Source organism: Artibeus jamaicensis, unplaced genomic scaffold, assembly GCF_021234435.1.
Source record: "Artibeus jamaicensis isolate MK-2021 breed Jamaican fruit bat unplaced genomic scaffold, CSHL_Jam_final contig_3109, whole genome shotgun sequence".
In the NCBI taxonomy this organism is placed as follows: Eukaryota; Metazoa; Chordata; class Mammalia; order Chiroptera; family Phyllostomidae; genus Artibeus; species Artibeus jamaicensis.
This window is the reverse complement of record NW_026521716.1, coordinates 1,775,242-1,799,795: the sequence shown is the minus strand read 5'-3', so window position 1 is coordinate 1,799,795 and position 24,554 is coordinate 1,775,242. Positions and strand designations below refer to the sequence as shown.

At 62.5% G+C, this 24,554-nt stretch overlaps 1 protein-coding gene across 7 annotated transcripts in view; it reads right to left on the bottom strand.

The window, feature by feature from the left end:
- Window positions 1-24,554, bottom strand: part of PPFIA1 (PTPRF interacting protein alpha 1) — a 73,460-nt gene that overhangs the window by 14,940 nt on the left and 33,966 nt on the right. For 4 of the 7 annotated variants that reach the window (XM_053662887.1, XM_037135239.2, XM_037135240.2 and 1 more), the window contains exons 7-20: window positions 23,990-24,211; window positions 22,443-22,589; window positions 21,172-21,306; window positions 20,258-20,332; window positions 19,811-19,894; window positions 17,307-17,438; window positions 16,250-16,312; window positions 15,349-15,428; window positions 12,964-13,099; window positions 11,219-11,442; window positions 10,792-11,023; window positions 5,872-6,023; window positions 4,940-5,112; window positions 4,592-4,685 (exon numbers count right to left, since the gene is read on the bottom strand). In XM_053662887.1, the coding sequence (XP_053518862.1) occupies window positions 4,592-4,685; window positions 4,940-5,112; window positions 5,872-6,023; window positions 10,792-11,023; window positions 11,219-11,442; window positions 12,964-13,099; window positions 15,349-15,428; window positions 16,250-16,312; window positions 17,307-17,438; window positions 19,811-19,894; window positions 20,258-20,332; window positions 21,172-21,306; window positions 22,443-22,589; window positions 23,990-24,211 (1,949 nt within the window). The remainder of the gene's footprint in view (window positions 1-4,591; window positions 4,686-4,939; window positions 5,113-5,871; window positions 6,024-10,791; window positions 11,024-11,218; window positions 11,443-12,963; window positions 13,100-15,348; window positions 15,429-16,249; window positions 16,313-17,306; window positions 17,439-19,810; window positions 19,895-20,257; window positions 20,333-21,171; window positions 21,307-22,442; window positions 22,590-23,989; window positions 24,212-24,554) is intronic. The other 3 variants (XM_037135241.2, XM_037135242.2, XM_053662886.1) reach the window with 1 other exon arrangement.

Here is a 24,554-nt window from a genome sequence, read left to right as displayed (position 1 = left end):
CTAACTTTCTGTTAGCAAACCCTCACCGCCTCTCAAGGAAGAGCAAGCAGCTGTCTCCTGAGCAGTGTGGGAGGCGCGTCAACAGCACTGAACCGCCCAGCACGACGGCCCATGGGGGAGGAACGGCAGCAGACACGCACGTGGAAACCCGGAAGGCCACGGCCACGGGCCCCTGGTCCTTCCGCTCCACAGCACGCGCTCGAAACTGCGATCCTGTCTACCGACGGCGCAGTCCCGGAAGAGACAGCAGCGAGGCCCACGGAGCTCCTGTCCCCGCTGCACGGTGCCCTGGCGAGGCCATCTCGCCCTCCACGTGAGAAGCCCAGGAGGGACAGAAGGACTGAGCGGGGGACAGGCCCGCTGACCCCGCACACTGGGACGGCCCTGAGTCATTCTGAAGTTCCTAGGTCACTTTCAGTCAGTCGCTTCCCGCAGTGGGTTCTGCAGCACACGGCACTGAGTCGCTCCCTTTTAGAGGCACATGTGGGGTCTGTGGTGCATCCAATAGCACCTGACTCCCCTCTGGACTCGGAAGGCTGTGTGCAACCGGAGCTCAAAACAGTTCACAGAGAATTTCAGGCAAGTGTCTCCTGAGTCAGCCTTCGGTCCCCTGAGAAAGAGACATACTGTGACTGTCTAGAAACGGCCATACCAGAGAATGTGACAACTGCCTTCAGAGCTCAAGTGCCACATCTTAAAAAGGCCCAACTTCTCAGAACAAGCAAAGCTGCTCACCCAGAGGATGGAAAGTGCCCCCCGCCCAGGGCTGTGCTGCCCTTCTGGTACCCGGGACGGGGCCGGCCGGGGGGTACGAAGACCCGCGGGCTGCCCGGAACACTGCTCCTGGTGTCCAGAGACAAACGCTGCTCAAAGATAGTGGCTGTGCCTTTCAGCAACACGGTCAAGCCCTGCGGGCTGCAGGGGCGACAGGGAAGGCCCTGCAGCCCCGCCTCCCAGCAGCAGCACGCCCCTGCGCCGGGTCCCTGAGCGCTGACCTGCCCCCGGCCTGGCCAGGGGCTTGAAGGTCCCCACTAAGTACCCATGGGGCCCTTGCACCTTTCCAGAGACTTTGCTTTTCAAACGAGGGAGCTTCCTCGCTGTGAACAAGGACCGCGGGTTAAAGATCATCCTCAACTCTTTGCGCGGACGCTGGCGCGCCCCCTTCCGACTTCCCCTGCGGTGGTCACTCCCGTTTGTACAAAGCCTTCTCCGGTTCAGACCTCCTTCTACATCCCTGCGCCGAGGCCCGGGGTCCTGAGGAAGCTGCGGGTGGGACACCAGCCAGCAGGCCGAGGAGGCCCTGGCTGGGCAGCAGGCCCACTGCCTGCGGCTTCCTGGCCCCCACCCGTCAGGCCAGTCCGGGTCTAGAAGAGCCGGCCTGCAACCTGGTCCCGGGGCTGTCACCCCTTCCTCTCCGGGGGTTGGGGTGGGGGGGGGGTGACTGTTCCCAAGCCCCTGCGCTGCTGGAGGGAAGGGAACCCAGAGAGGCACCTGGAAAGGCCACAGGCCTGCTCCAGCCCCGCCCTCCCCGACTCAGATTCACGAACGTTCTTTCCTCGCCTCATCCAGGAGCTGCGCTCCTTCTGCCTGCCCTCGAGCACGGCCCCACACAGGCAGCCGACATCCTCAGTCCGCAGCGGGCACAGGCGGAGTGGCTACACTGAACGTGCCAGCTCGCCCGATGACCGAACTCTTTCTGATGGTCACCGGAACACCCATCCCTCTGCTTTCAACGGTCTCAGAACCAGCTACGCCAGACTGTGACTCGCAGGGACAGACGCCAGGAAAGGAGCTGCTGCCCAACACCAGACCTTGTCCGGCTGCTCGCCGCACCCCCAAACACAGGAGAGCGCGAAGGAGCCAGGCTCTGATGGCCCAGGTGTCCCCCGTCTGCCTGCGTCCCGTGGAGCCCGAGCCTGGAGCCCAGGTGCTGCGGGACGAGGCGCAAACTGATGGCCCGGCCCCCGGCCCGGGGGGAGGCAGAACTCGTCTGCGTTAGCCCAGGTTCCTTCCCCGGTGACAGCCGGCACGGCCTGCCGCTGCTGCCTCCTTTGACCACCCGCGGCCTCTGTTTCCAGAGGGGCCACCTCCTCCTGGAGCAGGACAGGCGGGGACAGTGCAGGGCTGCTGAGCCAGTCTGCTTGGGGACCGAGTCTCAACCTGGGGAGACCGGGAAGGGCCCACGGCAACAGTCCACCGGCGCTGCCCCGCCCCAACCCCGGCCCCGGGGGGAGGGCAAGCTCGGAAGCAGGGTGTGTGTGAAAGGAGGGTCATGTCCTCTGAAAGAGGGCGTGCGCTTCCTAACTGGATGGCAGCACAAGGGTCCAGCTGCCCTCCGCACCAAGAGGCTCCGGTGTGCCTTGGCTGGCCCCACGCCATAAAGGGGCCGCCCCAATGGCAGACCACACCTCCCGTCCCTGCCAGTCCCTGAGGAGCACGCGAGCCATCCAGGGGCCCCGACGCGCTCCCAGGCTCAGCGGTGCTGGCACCCTCTGCAGGCGGAGGAGCAGCCAGGGCGGGTGGCAGCCGCAGGGCCTGGCGCACGCCCAGCACAGCGGCCCGGACGAGTGGACGACTGGACGGTCAGTGCACTGCAGGCCAGCAGGGCGAGCAGGAAGAGGTGAAGAGCGCGGGTCAGGCAGACGGACTGCCCTCGTGGGGCCAGGCTCCCTCGGCGCGTCCACCACCAGATGTGGCCACCGCACCCCGGCAGGTTCGTTTCAATTCTCTGCAGTGAACCCACTTGGCTAAGTTTAGCCGCACCTTTACAAAGGCACACCTTTGAGGTAAATGAGGCGCTAACAATACTATTTCTAAAAAATGTGTCTAGATTCCTGCATCTACCATAAATGTCCTTTTCCTGAACAATGCAAACTTTGTCCGCATTTATAGACAGGCGTTTTCCTCAAAGCTGATTCACCTGCAACTGACCGGTCAGCCTAAGGCCAGAACCAGCCTCTCTGGTCAGACGACGAACCCTCGCACCTCCAGCCCATCCCAACCCCCGCACACGGGCCGGGCTGCTGTGTGCCAGCACCTCGCTCAGAGAGGGCCCCCGCCCGCAGACCCTCAGCCACAGCTGCAGTGCCCAGTGGGGCGTGCAGGGCCGCCAACACAGACATCCCGGCTCTAGACAACCTGCCCTCCAGCAGCCCGTGCACACGCACGCACACGCAGGCCTGAGGGTGAGGCTCAATCACATGCTGGTGCAAATCCCTCAGTAAGGGCTCTCTCTGTACAACCCAGTGGTCAAACACACCACCAGAGAAGCACGGACGGGAGGTAGGAAACACAGCGACACGCTGCAGCCAACTTCGAGTTTGGGGCCCTCCCGCAAACAGTGTCTTCCTGGAGGAGTGAGGGGCGGGCACTGCCCCTCGAGATGCACACCCCACGGTGCGGCCCCGTGGGGGGGGGCATGGGCCCGAGCGTCAGAGCCAGAGGACACGGACCCGGGTCAGTGGCCAGCCTGTCCACACAGCTCAGAACAGCGACAGCATGCCAGGCCCCGCTGCGCGGCAGCTTCCGCACACCCCCTGTGGCCCGACAGCACTGGGAGCAGGGCGCAGACAGCAGCGCACCACCTGAGGTCTCGCCAGCGGGACTCCAGGCAGGGCCCTCATCCGGACTCCTGAGAGGACTTCAAGGAGGCGGGTTGCACAAGACCAAGTCCACTGGCAAGTCCAGCAGCCGAGAGCGGACGGCCCATGGCCCCGTCTCGCCCCCTCAGCCCGGCTCTGAGTCCCGCCCAGGCTCAAGCCCGCACTCACCGCCTAAATCACAAACCACCTCTCTGGCTGTGGAGGCAGGTTCGGGCCAGCGGTTACAGCCTACCCGGCTCCCCTACCCCACTCTGGGCCTGAAAGAGACCCAACCCACGCCCCTGCCCCGGGGTGGGCAGACCCAGAGAGACGGCCCCCACTGCCCCCCCTTGGTTGCGCCCCCATCTGGCATGTTGACGCCTTGGTGGCTTTGTGGAAAGCTGTCTCCACCATTACCACTTCCTTTCAGAGTCAAGACAGTTCAGAATTAAAACGTAAGAGACAGACAGAACGTCGAGAGGCTGAGATTTAAAAAACCAGAACCTGCTGAAGAAGATAAAAGCAGCTCAGCCCATCTCCTGCCAGACGACCAGCAGGAATGGGCGGGTCCCCGTGGGGCCGCAGCCCCACAGTCGTATCCGCTCCCCGACGTGGCGGCCCCCTTTCGGGCACCTCGTGCACCAGACGTGCGTGTGGCTGACACTCAGAGGCGACAGGAGGTGTGTGGTCACTGTCCCGATGCCCCTGTGGCCCCAGAGCTGACCTGTGCGGGCGGATCCAGGGTAGACGCCCTGTGACCAAGCCCTGCGGCCTAGCCCCCCAGACCCGCGACACCCCTGCTCAACAGCTCCCCGAGGCGGACTGGGACTCTGCGCGGGGCCCTTCGGGACCCACCGCGCCAGCTCCCCAGGAGCACGGCCTGACGGGGGCTGCGCTTTCAGAAGGTGGCGCGCCCACGCGGCCAGGTGGTGCATGTGGTCAGCGGCCGCCAGGTACGGCCGGCACAGCCAGAAAGTACCCCGTGAGCGGGACAGGGGACGGAAGCTCACTTTTTCTGGAGTCTGCGGCTCTTCTCTGCCTGTGCTCCCAGCTTGCTGAGCCCCAGGCCGTCCTGAGCTGCGCTCTCTGCATCTGCGACACCAGCTGCGAGGAAGCAGAGTGGCCCCGAGAGTGAGGAACCCCCGGGGCCCAGTCCAGCGGCCGTGTCTGCGTCTTGAAGGTGCTCGGGGACGTGAACCGTTCTGCCACCAGAGGCTGTTACTCTGGACAGAGGAACGTCGCTGCGGCTCCCGGGTTCATGCAGACGCAGTGGGGACACACAGCTCCCCAGCCTGTGCCCCCAGAGGACACCAGCTGGTATGGCAGACCCCCGCCCCGACGGTGTGGGGGACACCGACCTTGTCCCAGTGCGTCCTTGCCGATGTGCCCGGGCCGCGCCTTCTCCTTCTTGCCAAACAAGCGGCCGATGGAGGACTTGATGCCCTTCTTCTTGGGGGCTTTGTGGAGCGAGTCCTGGCTGCTGCTGCTGCTGCTGGGGTTGCTCACTGGGCCGTCCTGGGAGCCTGTGGAGCTTTGGGGATAGAAAGTGACTTTTGACAAGTGTCCTCGTCACAAGATGCTCCGTTCCCGTGAACCAGGAGTCGCACAGTTTTAACACCCACTCTTAATACAACAAACACGTCGGGCTCTGCGATGACACTGTCTTTACAAAACACGTGCACAGGACACAGGCTCCCAGTGACACAGGGCGGAGGCTGGGGTCCATGGAGGGACAGCCTACCCCCGAGGGAGGCCGGACCACCCCGCCCAGACCCCTCACAGCTAGTGAGTCGGCAGCCCCCACCCTCCCAGCGCCCACACCCCCCAACTGTGCCTGCTCCCCCGGCTGCGAACGAGAGCAAGGGTGACCAAGGTGGGGCTGCCCCCCTGGACGACTACCCGGCGTAGAGCAGGACCCGTGGGGCTGTCTGATGGGGACTCGCTGGGGCTCCCGAGAGCCGCCCGCTGCCCACAGGAGCGGGATTTCTCCAAACAGTCCGCCGGCGGGGTCTCGGGAAATGAGGTTTCCCTAACACGAACAACCTCTCCGAGCTCCAGTCCACCCGCACCCTCTGCCCGACAGACCGCAGCCGAGACCAGGCAGCATCCAGGCCCGCTGGTGCCCTGGGAGTGTCATCTTTATCCTGTGACTGGAGTCACAGCGCTGCTTCAAACCCACTGTTCCCGCTTTTTTTCCCCCCAAAAAAAGATCAATACGCTTTCACAACGCTGGAAGTGCAGACACAAGTGAGCCCCCACACAGGGAGTGGTGCCCACGCATGCCCCTTACTTCCTGACGTCCCTGACGTCCTCGTGGCTGACCGTGTGCAGGGCGCCTTTGTGCAGCCTGTCCACGCGGAGGGACCTCGGGGAGGGAGGGGGGGACGTTTCACATTTTATTGTCGTCTTGTCATCTCGTACCTCTTCTTGGGAAGCCGGCAACTGAGGGGTGGAGATGAGTGTCAAGTTAGTTAGCAACATCGACCAAAAATAAAACCCACGCAGACACAACTCACAGTCACATGCCGGTCTTCAGCCCTGCTTTGGGCTGAGCGCAGAGCAGGGCTGCGAGCCTGCACTGTTTCAGGGGGCGGCCCAGCCCTGGGGCGTGGGCCCTGGAACGTGGCGAGCACGGCGTGAAGCTGCTCCCAACCCACCTGCAGGTGGAAGGCTCAGGGCGGGCGTGTGGGCCCACCCTCCAATCCTACGACAGCAGGGGGCGTGGAGGGGGGGCCACCGAAGGGGCAGAGACTCAACCTGTGGCGTCACTGACCAGATGGCATTCACACTCCCCGGTGAGGAGCCGGGGAAAGTGTACGGATCTGACGCCACTCAAAAGAAAGCCAGTGAGGGCACACGCCCGGCGGTGGCGGGCCTCTGCGGGAACAGCCGGCACCATGAGCCGGCACCTTTCCGACAGCGACTCGGGGCTCTGCAGCCTGAACACCAAGCCGCCGAGTGTGAAGGCCGCCACCCTCCAGCCCGACCTCGCATCCAGCTGGTGCTTCCCGGGAAGAACCAGACCAGGTGTCATGACTGAACTACCACGCGCAGATGACACACTGCGTGTTCCCATGAGCTTAGACGAAGCAACCCCCGGTTCTCACTGAACGGCGGTGTCAGTGGACTCCCCATCCCTCAGGCTGCAGGGAACAGGAGTGTGGGGAGCACGGTGGCCGCAACAGCACGGGGACCAGAGAGGCCCCCGGGGCTCACTCACACATCTGGGATGGGGGCGGGGTGGGGCCACCTGGGTGTGGCAAGCATCTGTGCACAGCGAGACTGAAGCAGCCAGCACCTGCCTCTTTCCAATGAGACTGTGTACAGAATGTGACCCACCGTGTCCTGAGTGGCTTAGTGCAGAACGGGGCTGCGCTCATTCAGCACCTAACCGCCGGCAGCAGCCGGGCAATCCTGAGTCCTCTCCCGATCCTGGCCGTCACCAGACCACAGGCCATGAGAACCTGAACCTGGGGGGGACCTCGAGGACAGGCTAACGCAGAGTGCGGTGAACAACCGACGACAGAGAACAGGACAGAGTGGCCCCCGTGGCCGAACTGACCATGAACTGGCTGGAAGCCGACAGCTCCCTCAGCAAAGGCCGCCACCCACTCAAAGCATAGCGGACAGGCCAAGCCCCTGGCTACGGGTGCCTGCCCACTCACCCCACCGGGCCCGGATGGCCCTCGCCCTCTGCGGGACGTACCCCACGCGGGACAAGACCCCGGGTGGGACTGGGTCCCCCCAGGACTACAACCTACATGCCGTTCCAGACTCACTGGAAGAGGAGGCTCCCTGGAACTGGCACATGCCAGTGACACCGAGGACGGGAGAAGGAGGGGACAGTGTGCACACACCGGCTGAGTCTACAGGGTCCTGGGCCCACTGCACCCCCGACCGGCTGCATCCCCATGACCACCCGGAGGAGGCCCTCTGAGAAGCCGTCTGCAAGCCCGAGGCAGAGCCCTGGGCTGGGCAGCCGGGGTGCGGGACGGCCTGCCACCTCCCTCCCTGCGCAGGTCTTGCCCACAGGATGACGGGAGGGCGCGCCCTGGGCCTGGCACTGGTGCAAGCGCCTCAAGCACACGGCCGCACGCAGACAGACCCTGTCTGTGGCCACTTGAGGAACCCGGCTTCCGTACCTGACGTCACTTAAAGCTGTCACAGGAGGGTAAAGCCAAGCACACACAGGGCTGAGCAGAGCCAGGCCGACCTGTCAGGAACAGACCTGGGACCTGACCCCGAGGGGTGGAAGGAACGGCTGCCTGAGGGGCTATCCTGCTAGCGCACTGTCAGGCAAAACGGGACAGTCGGAGGACTTGTGGTCCCTCCCAACCAGGGTCACGGCCATAGTGAGGGGAGAGGCCAGACCTCCCTGTTGGACTGTACGGAGCAGGGGGAGCCCAGGGAGAGGTGGCCAGAGGGCGAGGCTGGGCTGCGCTTCCTGACTGTGGGACCCTGGGCACAGCGCGTGGCCTTGCCGAGCCTGTTTCCACGTCAGTGAAGTGGAGATCACAGTGGTAACCTGCATCTCACACGGGTGTTTGGAGAACTGGGTAGCAGGTTCCTGAACACGGAGCCCAGCGCCTGGCACACAGTGAGGGCCGACTAAATGCCACCAGCTACGGTGATTAGAGTGGGTTTTGCCAGTGGTCCCGCTTCAGTGAACACAAACACCACACCTGCCACAAACAGGAAGGAGACCAGAGGGCGGGGCCCAATGCTCCCGCCAGTCCACGTTCTGTGAAACTGCCAAGCCGCTCTTTCCCCCACACGAGTCGGCACGTGGGGAGCCTGGCGAGCCTCTGTGCTGCTGTGACCAGGTCAGCACACGCCCCCCCCCCCCCCAGTGTGAATTCGCGTGAAACCAAGAGGCTCTTGTGGACACCACACAGGGGGATGGAGGCACAGAAATCGGGACGGTTTACCTTTCTGCGATGCTTCCTTAAATCGCTAGGCTGACAGGCGTGCAAAGAAACAGAGAGAGAGAGAGACGGGTCACTGCCCGCGCAGACGCTCGGGGCGCGACGAGCAGCGCCGCAGCCCCGAGTGCTGGCCGGGGCGACAGGACACGCGGCCAGACTGTGGGGCGGGTGCATTTTTCCCACCATACAGTTTAAAGACACGCTGTTCAAAACTTCCTCGAGCGACACTCCCCCGGGACCCAAACCCCCCGGCAGGTGCAGGGACGTTAAAGTGGGGCTGCAAGACGGCGCCCTCTCCAGCGCCCGGCGCCCCTCGGTGAGCACAGGCTGCACCTGTGCAGAACACCGGTCTCCGGGCCGAGGAGGCCGCCACAGGGCCACGGACAGAGCCGGGCAGGCCTACTTCCAGTTAATCCCTTACCACACAGTAGTGGGAAATCCTTACCTAGAACTTCTCTTAAACGTCCTCAAAAACAAACGTACTGCTTAAAGGAGGAACCCCCTGAACACATGTTGGAATAACAGCTGTGACAGTAGCAGGTGGAAACTTCACCTCCCACGACTCACGGCGTTTCAATCAGAAAAACCATCTGCTGGAGGCATTTGCTGCACGCCCCACGGCCGACGAGACCGACGGTCTCAGGTACGCCACCGAAACCCGGCAGCGCGCCGTCGGGGACAAGATCCCGTCAACCCTACGTTCAGTGGGCTGCTGCTTCTCTTCACGCTTTTAGAAACTTATTGCTTTGGGGCGAGGAGAGAGAAGCCTATTGTTCCACTTATTTATGCATCCACTGTCAGTTCCAGCACGCGTCCTGGCCTGGGCAGCAAACCACGGCCTCGGCCTATCCAGACAGCACTCTGCCTGCTGGGCTGCCCGGCCAGGGCTGTGTGACGTCTGCACACGAGGACACCTCCCTGTGAAGCACACACCCTGCGTGGTTCTGAGTAAGACCATTCCCACCGCCTCTGTTGTGCCCGTGCCCACACCTGTTGCACAGACACACACGGAAGTTCGCTGCTCGGGGGACAGCACTGTGTAACGAGAAGTGAAGACAGAGCCAACACCGCACCCTGAACTGAGACTGTGCAGGCACCACGCAGCCTGCACTGTGGCCGTGACCTGGGCCTGTGGTGAAGGGCGGTGCAGGGTGGGCGGGGGACACGGGAGGAGGAGAAATCAACTCTGGAGGATGGGAGGGGGCTGAGATCGGGATCAGCAACGACTGGACAGACAGAGCGACGGCGCAGGAGGTCCAAACCCGACAGCTGGCATGCAGACCACAGACGCAAGGAAAAGCACACAGAGCCGTCCCCACGAAACCTCTGCAGTACGTACAAGCGTGAAACCACAAATGAAACTGCCAGAGTTTAAAATACTAGCTAATGATGTAAACTATGAAAAGAGTAGGTCAAAACACCTCGAAGTGGGCTAGTTACTACCACGTCACAGGACACCGATGAGGTGTGTGGCCGGCTCAACCACCCGCGGGCTCACAAGGCAGCTGGAATGAACTGGGACGGAACAGGAAAAAGTGGAGGCTGGGTGAACAGTCAGCGTGCAATGGGCTGCAGTGCTCACGTAAAACCTGAAGTCCCGCTTCGTCACGGCAACCCTAAACCACTGAGTTTCCAGGGGCTCCCCCAGAAAACCCAGGGCACCCCGGCTTTTACTCGCCTGTGGCTGCCGGCCCCCCAGGCAGTGCACACCTCGGAGGAGCGCCCGGCCTGCTCTGAGGTCCTGCCTCCCGTCTGCAGGCCTGAGCTCTGGGGGGAGGGATCCCTACGGAAAAGGGCGTCAGCGCTATGTGCACCTTCCACGGGCTACCAGGGTGCCTGCTCTACTTCTGTTCAACTATCCAAGCCTAGAAAACAAACATTCCGCCTTGAAGCTGCTGTGTCCAACATCACACAATAAAAACCTTGCCCTGGCTGGTGTGGCTCAGTGGATTGAGTGTCGGCCTGAGAACCAAAAGGTCCCCGGTTCGATTCCCTGTCAGGGCACATTCCTGGGTTGTGGGCCAGGTCCCCAGTAGGGGGCAAGCAAGAGGCAACCATGCACCGATGTTTCTCTCCCTCTCTGAAGATAAATAAATAAAACCTTAAAAAAGAACCAGACTGAGCGGGTGCCAAGTGTGAAGACGGGCCCGTCCGCGGGCCGGCCCAGCATCCTGGACTTGGAAGACACGTGCACGGTGCGGCGCCTGCGTTTCCTCTGGGCAGAGCCTCTGTGGGGAGACCCAGCTCGGCGGGTGGACAGGGGACGCAGGGGGGCTCCCACTCACCAGTGTCATGACACCCAGTCTGTCCACTTCCCGAGCTGGACTGCGCGGGGCCCGGTGTGGCGTGGACCGGCCGCTGTTTGGCGGGGAGGAGCCCGCGAGCGAGGAGGCGGGATACGGGGGAATGGAGCTCATGGACCTGAAACGACCGAGGTTGTCCAGGCTGCCGCTGCCCACGCGGCTCTCGATCTCCTCGGCCCGCTGCTCCGTGCTCTCCTTCTCCTCCTGGATCAACCTGCAACCCACACGGAGACCACCCCCGGGTCAGCAAGCGCATGTGTCACTGGGTGAGGAGAGCAGGGCACGTGAACGCCAGGAACAGTGGCTCAAAGAGGTGACAGCCGGGGGTATGGTTACTGATTGTGGGGGGTGGGGAGGAACAGGGATCAGCTGCTTCCTGTGCGGGCCCCGCCGCCCGGCCCGTGCACACCTGATCTCTTTGTTGATGGCGTCGAGCTGCTCCTGGAGCATCACGGCCAGTGTCTGGGCGTCGGCCTGCCCGCTGGGGGACAGCAGCGCAGAGGAGCCGAAGAGCGGGTCCCCATCATCCTCGCCGTCGGACAGGTCGGCGTCGCTCTCGAATGCCTGCGCCACGTTGGCCAGCACGCTGGCCTGCTGGGCCCGCTCCCAATCCTGCTCATTCAGGGTCTGTACCTGGAAACCAGGAAGCACGCCTCAACCACGGCCCAGAGCACAAGCCCAGTGAGAGCGCCTGAAATCCGTCTGAAGCTGCATAGACCACTGGACGGAAGCCCAAAGATCTGGGAGCAGTGGGTCGTGCCTCTGAGCTGCTGGCACCTGGTACGGGAGCAGCGTCAAAGGATGGGGGTGGAGGCAAGTCCACAGGACGGCCTGTGACACTCTCGTCCTCATGCAAAGTGGGGGTGAGGAGTCCCTGTGATGTCACTCAGCACACCTAGGTGACCGAGTCAAAGGAGGCCGAAAGGTAAAGCAACACACCCGCGCCCCAGCCAGCCACACACGGCAACGAAAGAACGTGTCTGAGCCCCTGCAGCTGGGCTCCCCTGGGCTGCCCTAACTCCCCGCTCAGGGCACCCCTGGAGTTCCTGGCGTCTCCCAACCCTGGGCCTCCAGGGGACACCCACGGCACAGGCAGGAGCACGAGGCAGCAGCACTGCAGACAGGCACGGACCCCCCAGGTGCATCCCTCTGTGCCCGCACGACTGCATGTTTCTGGGGCACAGAAGGGCACATGGGAAAGGCGCTCCGTACGGAGCCAGCCCTCCTAGGTCAGAGGTGCACCGCTTCACCCCCACCCCTGCACCAGCGGTGGGCCCCTCACACGCCCTGCCCTCTCCTGACCTCCTACGGCACTCTCCATCAGGGCCCTGCCAGAGTCAGCTCTCCCCGCAGCCCCCACTCACTGGGCTGCGGGCCCTACCCGGTGCATGCTGGGGCGCCCCCGCTGCGGCCTCACCTCACCCACAGGCACCACATGCTCGCTGCCCCTCTCCTGCTGCAACACTGCCCACAGGCTCCTGACCTCCCTCTGGACCTCTGCCCTGGACGGCGTTCTTGGGTCTACTCGGGCCCACATGGCAGGTGCCCAAGGACAACAGGAGCAGGCTGAGCCTCGGCTCCTGGCCCCACTCCCTGCCTGCCGTGGTACCAGGAATGCGTGCTGCGTGTTACGTGCTGTGCTCTTACAATAAAGCCAGCCGGAGAAGCGGTGCCCGCCTCTCCCCCTCTCCCCTTTCCCCTCTGAAGTCGATGAGCGGGCCCTTGGGGAGGTGTACGCAGAAACAGATGTCATCCAGGCAGCTACAAGGACAGGAAAGTCCACTCGCAGTAAGTACCCTGAGTCCCACGTCTACGAGGTCTGTTCACAAGCTGAACAAGCCGCGTGTGAGTTGACTGGCACAGTTCAGACCTAGGTGGTTCAAGGGTCAACTGTACGTGCAGTCATTTGTCCTTAGGTACTACTTTTAAACAAGTAACTAGCACTGTGTCGTTCCGAAGAAACCACATTTGTCAGAATTTCCAGTCTTGAAAAAGGAAGCGTACCTTTATGGTAACGTTTTACCTAGAAAAAGGGAAATGAGGGAAGAGACAGCATGACCTATTGACCCTGTCCCCCTACAATATCCCGACGCCCTCGGGAGCGGAGGTGACTGGTGCAGGAGGGGGGGGCCAGGGGAGGACGCAGGCCCTTGCCTTGGAGGGCTCGTCCCGCAGTGCGGCCAGACGGCCCTTCTGGGGGCGCCGCAGCACCGCGCCGCCGCCATAGGAGTCCACAGGGCTGTCCGCCATGGGGAACCGGAAGTCGGGGACACTGCCCAAGTGCGGTCGGCTAGAATAGGAAAAACAAACTGTTATTAAAAGAAAAGTGAGCCCCTTTGTCTGCTGAGCCCGAGCTGTCAGTGCAGGACATCAGCGTGGTCAGATGGGGCCCCACGGAGGGTGTGGCCCTCACCTGCTGAGGCAAGCTTCCTGCCCACCTCGAGCGACGCTTCCAGCCCCTCCAGGAGGGAGCCTCGATGTCCAGGAAAGCCGATGCGGACCCGTGGCCGTACAGAGCTGGGATCCACCTCAGCAGTCCCTTGGCTCAAGCTGCATGGCCCTGGAACACTCCATCTTCTCCCAGCCAACCGGGAGGCCCACCTGTGCACCACTGGCCCTCAGCTGCTCTGTGACGGGCCCACCTGCCAGGCTCCATGGGGGGCCAGATGGTCCTCATACCCCCCATTGCGGAGGCTGTCTCTGGTGTATCCTGAAGGGGCAGCTCAGGAGCCCTGGACCCCCTGCTGGTGCTTACAGGGCCCGCCCTCCCCGGAGCCACACCTGCCCCTCAGGCCCAGCGCCCACGTGGGGAGAGACAGCGGCTGCCTTTGTTTCCCAGTCCTGAAGGTCCAAGGAGAGCAGACCCACGCGTCTGACAGAAGTGCGTTAACAGTGCCCTCACGCCTGGCCGCGTGGCCTGCAGACACGGCCACCATGACATGCCAGCTCATCCACTTTCGGTTCCCACACCCGTCTACGTTCTTTCGAAAAATGTCTTTGAAACGCCACATCACTCGTCAGAGCCCGGAACCCACTTCCTCCTTCCCCGACCCTGGAGAAGCTGCTCGTTCTTCCTCAGCAGCGTTCGTGGCAGCTGCTTTGGGATAGCGACTCGTTTCGCAACCAGGGAGACCGCACATGCACAGCCCTGCACGTCAGTCCAGAGGACTCACACCTTCTCCCAAGCGCACAAGTGCCTCCTAAATCTAATGCCCTTTTCCAGGCCAACCTGCCTCCGCCCCCACTGCCACCGGGCGGCGAGTCCCTCCGGCACCGAGGCTCCTTCCAGCTGCCCGATCCCTGCGCGCAGGCCTGCCCCTCAGCCTCCCTTCCCAGAGATCCCAGCTGCCTGCTCCAGCTGCACAGGGTCAAGAGAACTGACCCTGTTGTGAAGTCGCGCCGCACAGGCCAAGCTCATAGCCTGCTTCTCGCCCCCCTCGGCCAGGCCCAGCCCAGGGCCCGGGGACACGTCTTTCCCAGCTTCACAGCCCTGCCGACTGCACAGTCTCCCGGCTGCCTCCCTGCAGCAAGCCCCTTCCCCCAAGGCTGTGCCCAGCCACACAGCCACGTGACAGTGGCTGTCTCCCTCCTGCAGCCTCTGCACAGCTGGAGCCCAGAGCCCCTCTCTGGTCGCCTCCCACTGCTAATGTCACCCTGCGGGCTGGCAGACATGCTGAGACCCCCACTGTCACAACTGACCCACCACAGCCACCCTTCATGCTCCCACACTGCCCCCATCCCCACCCTGTTACTCAAACTTCCAAAAGCGACACCCACAGGGTCCACGTCACCTGCACCCAATCACCTGCAGATCCCCTCAAACTCACGCCTTTAGTCCCCCCAGCAGTGGGCCTGCCTCAGCCAACAGTGACACTGGCCTCTCACTGTCGAGGACCTCACTCGGCTGGTCGAGCGCCCGCCCCCTGCAGTGCCCTCTCTGCGGACACACACGCGCTCCTTCCTGAACCCAGCCTCCCCTGGCTGCGGACACTGACAGCGTCCTGGGCCCCGGCTCCTCACCGATTCCCCTCTTTTCTAGGAGGAGGTTCAGCAGGGAGGGCCACAAGACACGCCGGCCTTTCTGAAGGACCTTTTCCACCCCTCCAATGAGTGACCACCCTGGTGAGGAGGAGGAGGAAGGAAACAGCGGGATGCTGACCACCTGCCAGCTGCACCCACAGGCCGGGCCTCCCTCCCACAGCAGCCACTCGGAGGCTCCTAGAGACCGTCACAAAGTCACAAAGGGCGGCGTGCCCGCACACGCAGCTGTCAACGGCCCCTCCTGCTCTGCCCCACTTCCCACACACCAGTCCGCACCCAGGGCTCCGGGGCTCCCGACGCCTGGGCTCCGCCTGCCGGTCCCCACACCACTGGGGCCTGACTCTGCCGGCCCTTCAAGGGGACACCCCCCAACAAGAGCTGATCACCCCACCATCACCCTCCTCCCAGGGCCAGCACCGCATTCTGCCCTCCTGCCCTCTGCTCAGGGCCGGGGACCAGGGCCCAGGGCCCAGGAGCTGTGACCAGGGACCGTCATACCTGTGGTGAAGGGGGGCCCCTCGTAGCCGCATCTGGTCCAGCTCAGCCCTCAAAGTCTCGATGTTTAGCACCAGCTGATCCTACAAAACAGCAAACGACAGATGGTGCAGCTACCCCAGGAGGCAAAGCGCCCCTGTCCAGCCTGCTCCGAAGTCGGCCGCAGCCACGGCAGGCTACCTGAGCAGCTACAGACACCAAGCGTGTCTCCCCAAGAGCCCCAGGCAGGCCGACACTCAGCCCACCACGGGACTTCAGAGACTCGATGACGGAGGAGACACGTCTCTGCTGTGGGGGCCTTCAGGGCAGAGACACCCCGCCTGTCACCGTGGCCGGGCCGAGAAGGGTAGCGGAGCGTCCCACCGGGGGCACACATCGCTGCGCTCCGTGGCCGTCCTCCATCCAGCACACCCCCCACCGGCGTGCTTGCCTCCTTTCCGCACTCGGCAGAGCGGTGAGGAAAACCCGCAGCCGGTGCCGGTCTGTGCCATCCCGCCTGGGGCCGGCCCAGTGGGGATGTGCCAAGACACGCAGTGGGCCCCACACTTAACGTGAGGAAAACCACCTGCCATAGCTCAGTTCCATATCACACGACAAACCCACATTCTGACTACATTGGGTTCAACCAAACTGGTTTCACCTGCTTCTTTACAGTGTTTTGAATGCGGCCACCAGAACACGTCAGCTTACGCCCGTGGCTCACAGTGGCTTTCTGCTGGCCTGCTCTGCTCTAGACAAGAGGCTGCTGTCTGGCGCCAGCCGCCACACAAGGCCCGGCAGGAGGCACACTTGTGACCTGGGCCACCAGGCTCAGAGCCCACCAGAGTGGCGGGCTCACCAGAGAGGGAGGGAGCATGGCCCGGCCCCACTCCCCCGGGTTTGGGTGACTGGGAGGCCGAGGTACCTTATCGTGCTGAGTTTCTTCTAGTTGCTTTTTTGTATTTTCGACTTCTCGTAATAGAGAATTCTGGAAAAGACGGAGACAGGGCTTCAGTGTCGAGTCTCGAAATGGCCCACGCACTACTGCTCGGCTGCCCTCCCAATTACAGGAACAGCGCACCCCAGAAAGGGGCACCCTGCTCCCAAGGGAGAGGCAGCGGCGAGGCCCCGCGCCCGAGCACTGCCTTCTCCAACCAGTGCGCTGCGTGGTGTGCGGGGCACTCCTTTTTGTCACAGCGGTCGAGGAACCCTGGGGCACTCGGGAACCTGGCCCAAGTCCCAGCGCGGCACCAACCCAGACACAGACACTCTGACTGCACGGCCACCCGGGGTCCGTAGTCACGTACTGTGTAACAGGTTCGGTGTGCAGGAAACGTGTCACCGGGTCAGCAGGCAGTCACCGCTGGACCCTTCCCCGACCGTGACCGAGCGCCAGTCCCAACCCCTGGGTGCACTGGGCCATCGGACCAGCTTCCGTGAACTCTGAGCCCCACTACCGCCCTCGGGATCCCCACCCACACAGACTCGGGGACACCGCCCCTCTCTGGTCACCACTCGGAGCCCGGGCTCAGGCTTCCCGCAAATCAAACCCACAGAGGGAAGGCAGGGGTCAGAACAGGACTCTGAGACACCTCCTGAGTCCCACCCACCCCACCCCACCCCCCCGGGTTGGCGCAGCGTGGGGTGGGGCCGGCCCCCAGACCCTGGGGCAGGCGGGGCCGGCGAACTAGGGCCTCTCCCTGTCAGCAACGCTTAACTGGGACACGGCTGCCAGCTCTGTCGCATTTTACCGCTGCGGCTGCTCCCACGGTAATTATTGATTACCACGGAGTTCTTTTACTCAGCCGTGTGAGCAAAAGCCTGAAATATTCATTACCTGACCTCTCAGGAGACTGGCTGCTGACTCCTGCTCTGGAGCAGGAAGGGCACCCCAAGTTCAAGGCACACAAACTGGGCAAGGATGTGCCCCAGGACAGCGAGCGGGCGGCAACCGGCACCCCCCTGCCCCCGTGACCACTGACCTTGTCCTCCAGGGCGGCCATGCGCTCCTTCAGGTGCAGCTGCAGCCGCTCATTGGACTCCGAGAGCAGCCGGTCCACCGTGTCCGACAGGCGTCTGTTGTGCTCTTCGTTCATCTTCTCCCGCTGCCGCGCCTGCAACGGGGGGAGGCGGGTGCTCAGCTGGCAAAGGTGCGGTCTGCACCTCACAGGCGCCAAGGACCAGAGACAGGAGTGACAGACACATGCCACTGTGTCCTCACTGTCCTTCCCACTGCCACCAGCAGCGACGGAGCGGTCCCCAGGACCACTCGCAGGTGCAGAGAGGTCCCCAGTGAGGGATCCTTTGGGCGCTGGGAGCAGGCCCCTCGAGAAGTGTCAGGCGGACTTGGGAGGCGGGCGGGCGGGTGGGGCTGCAACGGGGAAGGGCCCGGCCTGCTTTCAGGGCGGGAAAGGAATGTAACCAGCAGAACAGAGGTAAAAAGATTCCTGTGGAAAAAAGTCAGTAGAGACAGACTTCCACGTGTTCTTCTCTATAGTCCTACGCTACTCGAACTTTGTATAATAAACACTCACACTGAAAATGGCACATAACTCTAAATAACTTAAAAGCGTAACACTGACGTCGGTAAGTCTGTACAGTTGACAGTTCTGTAAAACTAGTGTCAAGTTTTCACAGGCGTGTCCCACCTCCTGGTGTCCCTGGGCCACACTGGGAGAGGGACAATTGTCAGGGAGCACATGTGAAACACACCAACACTACACAAACTGATGACCGGAAAAAAGGTTTTAAGTGAATTTACAGTTTTGTGTGGGGCCACATTCACAGCCGTCCTGGGCCACACGCGACCCACGAGCCGTGGGCTGGATGCCCCTGGAAGCTTCCCCCCCGTCCTGCGTGGCCACAACAGGAAGTGGAGGGACGGGAACCGCTGCCCGGATGCTGGGGGTGATTCTCCAGCCGGAGAGCAGCACAGCCAGGGCCGAGAGGCACCCGAGCCATGCACGCCGCCCAGGCAGGAGTGGCCAGCCCAGGGACTGCGCTTGGGGTCCCCTCTGTAAGCTGTAGGTGCCAGCTTCCCCTTTCCTCCTGTGGCTGTTGCAGGTGTAGACACCACTCGAAACCAGGCCTACCAGGCCCCAACCACCATCTGCAGGAGGCTGCGCGCACCAGAGGGCACGAGCATCCAAATGTTCGCCACGCACAGCTCTCTAGTCGACTCGGAGTGACCTGCGTTGTAACCAGAACCCATTGCAACAAGAGTCCTTTGAAACCGTCTCTGCCGCTGTCAAAGTGCCGGAGTGCACCGTGAGCAGGCAGAAGGCTTGTTCTCTGTAAGGTGAGCCTGTGCGCTCACCTGTGCCTATATGCACCCGTGTGCACATACCTGTGAGCACGTGCAGAAGCCTGTGTAGGGGTGCTCACCTGTGTATGTGTGCATGCACCCGTGTGCAGAGTTGTGTATGATCTTGTGTGCATGTTCACAAGCCCATGTATGTGTGTCTGTGTGCGCATGTGTAAGTCTGTGTGCACGAACCTGTGCAGAAGCTTGTGTCAGCGTGCGCACAGGGCTGTGTGTGTGCCTACATCTTTGTGTGCACATGCACGCACGAGCCACTGTGCATGTGTGCACGTGCACGTTCATGAGCCCGTGGGTGTGTGCATATTCAAGAGCCTGCATGCATGAGCACATACACAAGACTGCATGTGTGTGCACGTGTGTACACTGGGAGGCCAGAGACTGCCTGGCATGTTGCCCCTCAACCAGAGTCAGATCATCACTGCCTGGAAGCTCACACATGGTGCCTGGTGACCCACGGCCATGGCCATAGGCTCCTGGGGATATGACGTCTGGTGGCCACACACTGACGCTGCAGGGCTGGTGCTGGCTGCCCCTGGACACCCTGGACACGCCCTGCAGACGTCTGAAGGACTCCTCAGGAAGAACTCCCAGGATTTACCTGACACTCGCTGCCACTGCCATGGTCTCTGGGCTGTTCTTTGGTCCGCCCAGTGCGGTCATGAGGCCCTCCTGCTCAGACACGTCTGCCCTACTCTGAGCTTTGTGTCTACAGTAACCGTTTGGTATTTCAGGACAGAGGCCTGCACCGTGACCTGAACTTGGGACTGAGGTGCCATATCCTAAGCATATAGATGCTGGTCTAGTCCAGCTTCAGGAGGCCCAAGCCAGCACCTCAGGCATGTCTAAGGAGCACCCCAGGTCCATCCCATGCGGCCTGGCATGGTTCCCCTGCCAGGACCATCAGGGTGGCTGGCAGACGCCTGGACATGGAGGCCCCCCCTGCCCCCTGCAGCACTGCATGCAGGACCAGGTGCTTCCCTGATACCAACAGGACATACAGCCGTCCATGTGGCGAGCGCCTACCAGCCGACAAGGCGCAGACATAGCCGCCAGGTGAGTGCACACGGCAGAAGTGGGGAGGGGACAGAGCTGGTAGAAGAGCGCTGCGCCCCCCCCCCCACATCCCCAGCCCACTCGGTGCTGGGGCGCCTGCTGGTCACGTACCCGCTGCAGCTCCTGGTTCTTCTCCTCCAGCTGCGCCTCCATCTGGCGCAGCCGCTCCTCAATGTTGCCATGTCTCTCCTCGGCCTGTCGACAAGAACAGTGTCAACTCACCGGCAGTGGCGTGACTCGGGGGGCCGCACGCCGCACACTAACTACAGCAGCAGCAGCAAGCACACCATGCGCCATGCGGACGCGTCCACCGAGTTCCCTGGAAGTGTTTCCTCACATCCACCACCATATCCAGGTGGTCGAGTGTGTCCGCCTGGGAGGCGGCTGACCCCTCCTGCGGTGGCCCTGGGCGTGGCTGGGGTGGGAACAAGCTCTGGGAGGGAACCGTGCCTCCTCGCCCTGTGCCCAGGCTCTCTCAGCCTCCCCCGCCCCGCGCCTGTGCGGTGGGTGTGCGTGGAGAGCAGAGCAGCGAGCACGACCGGACGGCGGCACGGCTACCTTCCTAAGCTGGGAAGTGAGTTCGCACAGTTTAGCTTCCTGAGCGGCAGAGCTTCCAGAAGACAAGAGGTCGGACTACAAGGCCGACAGGGACAGGAGAGGCGGCGAGGGAGAAGAGAAACCGAGACTTTAAAGGCAGATCACGACAGAGAGGGAGCGCTCCTGCCACCACCGTTAGTAGGAAACTCGCTCTACAAAGGTCTGCAGGCGCTTGGTGTCACCCGACCAACCCGACGCTGGCTGCAGGCACAACAGCCTCCTGTCTGCCCCGCGCCCTTCTCGCCTGTCCCTCCCGGCAGTGTGCGAGCCGCAGCCAGTGAGACACCACCACCAGCCACCACTCCCACCGGGGCTGCTAGGCCCTCCTCGGCCTGGCGGGCAGGGTGACTGGGGCCACGCCGGCTGTCTTGTGTGCACCGCCCAACTGCACACTCAGCCACACAGAGTCCTGAAACTGCCCTGCCACCTGCCTTTGTCCCCCGCAGGGGGCGCCTGTGAGGGCCGGTGCTACATCTTGCACAGTACGTGCAGAACGAATGGATAAGTTACATAAAACTCTCAAACTTATTCCGACTGTTTCCAGAAGACAGCAGCCTTTCTTTCCCATGTGAGGCCCTCTCCCTCCTTCCCACAGAGCTGCCGTCCTCGGCTCTGAGCTCCTCAGAACAGTGACGCTGTGACCGCCCACACAGGGACAGACAGCACACAAACTGGAGGGGAACTGACACTGAACAACAGAAAAGGGGGGGCAGTGTCTGACACTTGGGAAGCATTGCAACCTCCCAGAAAAGAGCACTGAGAGCCAGCCTGGCTGCTCCGGCAAGTCCCGAAGCCCCGGGGCCAACAAGGCCCAGGAGTGAGCCGCCCCCCAGGCAGACCTCCGCTGTGCAGGGGAAGGAGGCCCGGGGCAGCACCTTGGAGAGGGCGGCCACCCGCTGCGCCAGCTCGGCCTCCACTTCCGGCAGTGTCTCCGCCTTCCGCAGGGTCTGCTGCAGCTTCTGCTCTGCCAGCTCCAGGCGCTCCTGCAGCTGGCGGTTCTTGTCCTCGGTCTGCAGAGAGAGCACAGCACGCGTGGGAGGGCCTCCAGCCACGTCCACTGTTCAGCTGGCGGCAGGTCCGAGTGCCGCCACCCACCCGCCCACCGCTCTGGCAGCTGCTGCCCAGCGACACCCGCCCTGCAAGGGGCTGGCCCCCACTGTCTCGGGCCAGAGCGGCTGCCCTCCCTGAGTACCGCTCCTCTGCGTCGAGGCGGCCCTGTTTTCTGCAGCACCGTGGTCCTTCTGGGGAAGCCAGGCCCCTGTCCCCTGACGGCTGACCGTCACAGCCTGCAGCCACAGCACGGCCTTCGTCTCCTCTGCAGCACCGCCCTTCCAAGAGTAGGCCTTGAAATGCCTCTCAGTTATTTTTGTAAATGCATGATTTTTCTTTCCAAAAAACCCTCTGACTCTAAACAACTTCAACGTGGGAAACTTAGACAAAAGGATTTTTTTGAAAAGCGCGTGCAGAAGGCGCCTGCAAGTGCAGGCTCCCATGAGGCGAGCGTCTGTGTCCCCACAGCCCCTTCCGCTCTCCTGCATGCAAGGGTGTGCCCACGCCTTCCGGGACACACACGGCCGTTGTGCTTTCTGACCCTTTGGACTCACATCTGTGGACGCCTTGCACACTCTCGAACAGCACTCCGCCACGTAACTTGCAGCAGCTGCCACACAGGTAACCCTTATTTTTATTTTTGACCCTAACAATACACTTCTCGGCCCGCCACCCCGGAGGAAGCCACACAGCGGAGGCTCGAGAAGCCACAGGAGCTCCCTGCGGGCTGCGTCTCCACTTCTGCCCTTTGCTTACCAGCACACTGACCCCGGTCATGCCCGGGCAGGCGAGTGAGTGGTTTTAAGTTCTTTGCCACTCTTGTTTCTTTGGTAAAAATTGCCAACAAATGACAGTTTCGTGTTCAGTTAAAACAAAACAAAACAGAAGGAAGATCAAGGAGCGCAGCTCCATGACCCAGGAAGAGCGGCTGCTGCGCAGTCCGAACACCCCACTGGGCGACACGCTTCTTGAACGAGCAGTCTGAGATCACGCACTCGTCCATCGGGCCTGACTGCAGCAAGGGCCCCGGAGAAAGGTCTGGGCGCCCCCGGTAATGAGCGGGCAGAAGGCAGACCCGCTCTGTGGGGGCTACTACCTGCCGGCGCGCGGCCTCCTTGTTAGCGATCTCGTTCTCGAGCCTGTCGTTGAGGTCGTGCACAGAGGCGGCCTCGCGCTGCGCCGCCAGGTAGCGCTTCTCCAGCGTAGTGATCCTCTCCTCCATGTCCTCCTTCTGGGCCGCGGCCTGCGTGGGCAGCAAGGGGGGCAGCACAGTGACGTTCATGGGGAGGGAAACGGACCGGACCCTTACCCACAGGTCAACTGTAACATTTGCGTCCCCCAAATTAAACGGACAGGGTGACAACTTTCTGCAGCGTGACTGAGAACGGGCCTGCCTCCAACACCACGAACGTGCGCCTCGACGGCCCGGCAGCACCCGCCGGTCTCACTGCTGTGCCTGGACACTCGGTACCTACCCCGAGCCCACACTTTCCACGTGATGCTTCAGGAAAGGTGTGGCAGCCACCCCCACGTGCACAGATCCCAGGGGGTGCGGCACCTGACGAAGCCGTGACCCGTGCCTCCCGACGAGGGTGGGCTTGCACACCCACGACAGCACGTGGCCCCTCCGTGGGCACAACAGGGAGACCCCTGTGTCATTTTCTTGGGTAAAAGGTGGACAAAAGCACGTCCGGTGACCACACGATGAAGGAGACCACACCGATGCAATTCTGAGTTAATCCAACACGGCCTTCCAGGCCTCGTGCCGTGACAAGACTGCCCCGCACAGTACCCTCCGCTGAACCCTGGGCCAGAAGCTCCGTCTCGTGCAGCTCCTGCTCCCCCACAGAGTTCACACTCAGTCCCTTCCTGACGAAGGAGCCAATGACAGCCAAGTCTCAATGTGAAAAGCAACGGGCTTTACAAGACTCTGAAACTTCTCCACACGTGACGCTCTGCCAGGCGACAACGCCCTGCTGCCAGAGTGCCCCGCTCCCCAGGCCACACCCCGCCTGTGCGTCCGCGGGCCTGAGGGGGTGCACCGACCTCTCTTGTCGGCCGGGGCAAGGCCGGGCCCCTTGCCTGCTGCTTGTGCTGCCAAGCGACAGGTTGAAGCGATGGGGGGCCAACGCCAGGAGTCTCTGGCTCTCGTCTGTCTTTCACGATGGTTAGTTTCTCGTGAACGCTTACGCAGAAATGAGTACACTTCCACGTATCGTCAGAGGCCCCCCGACTGTCCGAGCCCCGGGACTCAGAACCACAGACGCCTCTGAGGGCAGGACATCGGAAGGCTCCAGGCCGGCCCATGCTCCCTGCTCGGTGCGGGCAACGCAGCCACCGCTGCACGTGGACGGGCAGGCGGCAGACGCCAACGTCCACATGCTCAGTGCTCATAAGAAGGAAGCCCAAGGGCAGCAAGGGCGGTACTCAGCCCAGACCTGGCAGAAATGAGGCGGCCACAAACGGCGCCCAACTGCGCATGCTCTGCCTTTGGAGACCTCAGGGAGGGGACTAGACCACCGGCACCGGGAGGCTGCCTGCCCGTCACACAGCACCCTTCTCTTTGCTGGGTGCGTGCAGTGGCCCAAAGGTCGCAAGGCAACCGGGAGAGGGAGGGACAGGAGCGAACCAGGTGGCCCTCACCTCCCGCGCATCGCGCTGCAGCTTGGTGTTCGCCTCCTCCGACTTGATGAGGTCCTTCCTGGCGGTGTCCAGGTCCTCTTCCAGCTCTGCCACGTGCGAGGACAGGGCGGCCAGGCGCTCCTTCATCTGGCCTTGCTCCCGAGACTGCTTATCGATGACCTCCTGCAGCTCCACGACCTTCGCAAGGTCTTCCTCGTGGCTCAAAGAGCCATCAGAAGATCTCTGACAGAGGAAAGTTCTTAAGTAGCTTGTTTGATGAGCTAGGAAACCAAGTACTTCTGGGAAACTGGGAGAATCGAAACTGATTTATGGGACCTGGCTGGTGCGGCTCAGTGGACTGAGTGCCCGGCCTGGGAACCAAAGGGTCACCAGTTCCATTCCCAGTCAGGGCACAGGCCTGGGTTGCAGGCCAGGTCCCCAGTGGGGGTCGTGTGAGAGGCCACCACACACCGATGTTTCGATGTTTCTCCCTCTCTTTCTCCCTCCCTTCCCCTCTCTCTAAAAATAAATTAAATATAGATAGATAAAAATATCTTTTAAGAGACTGATCCACGCCAGCGGCTGG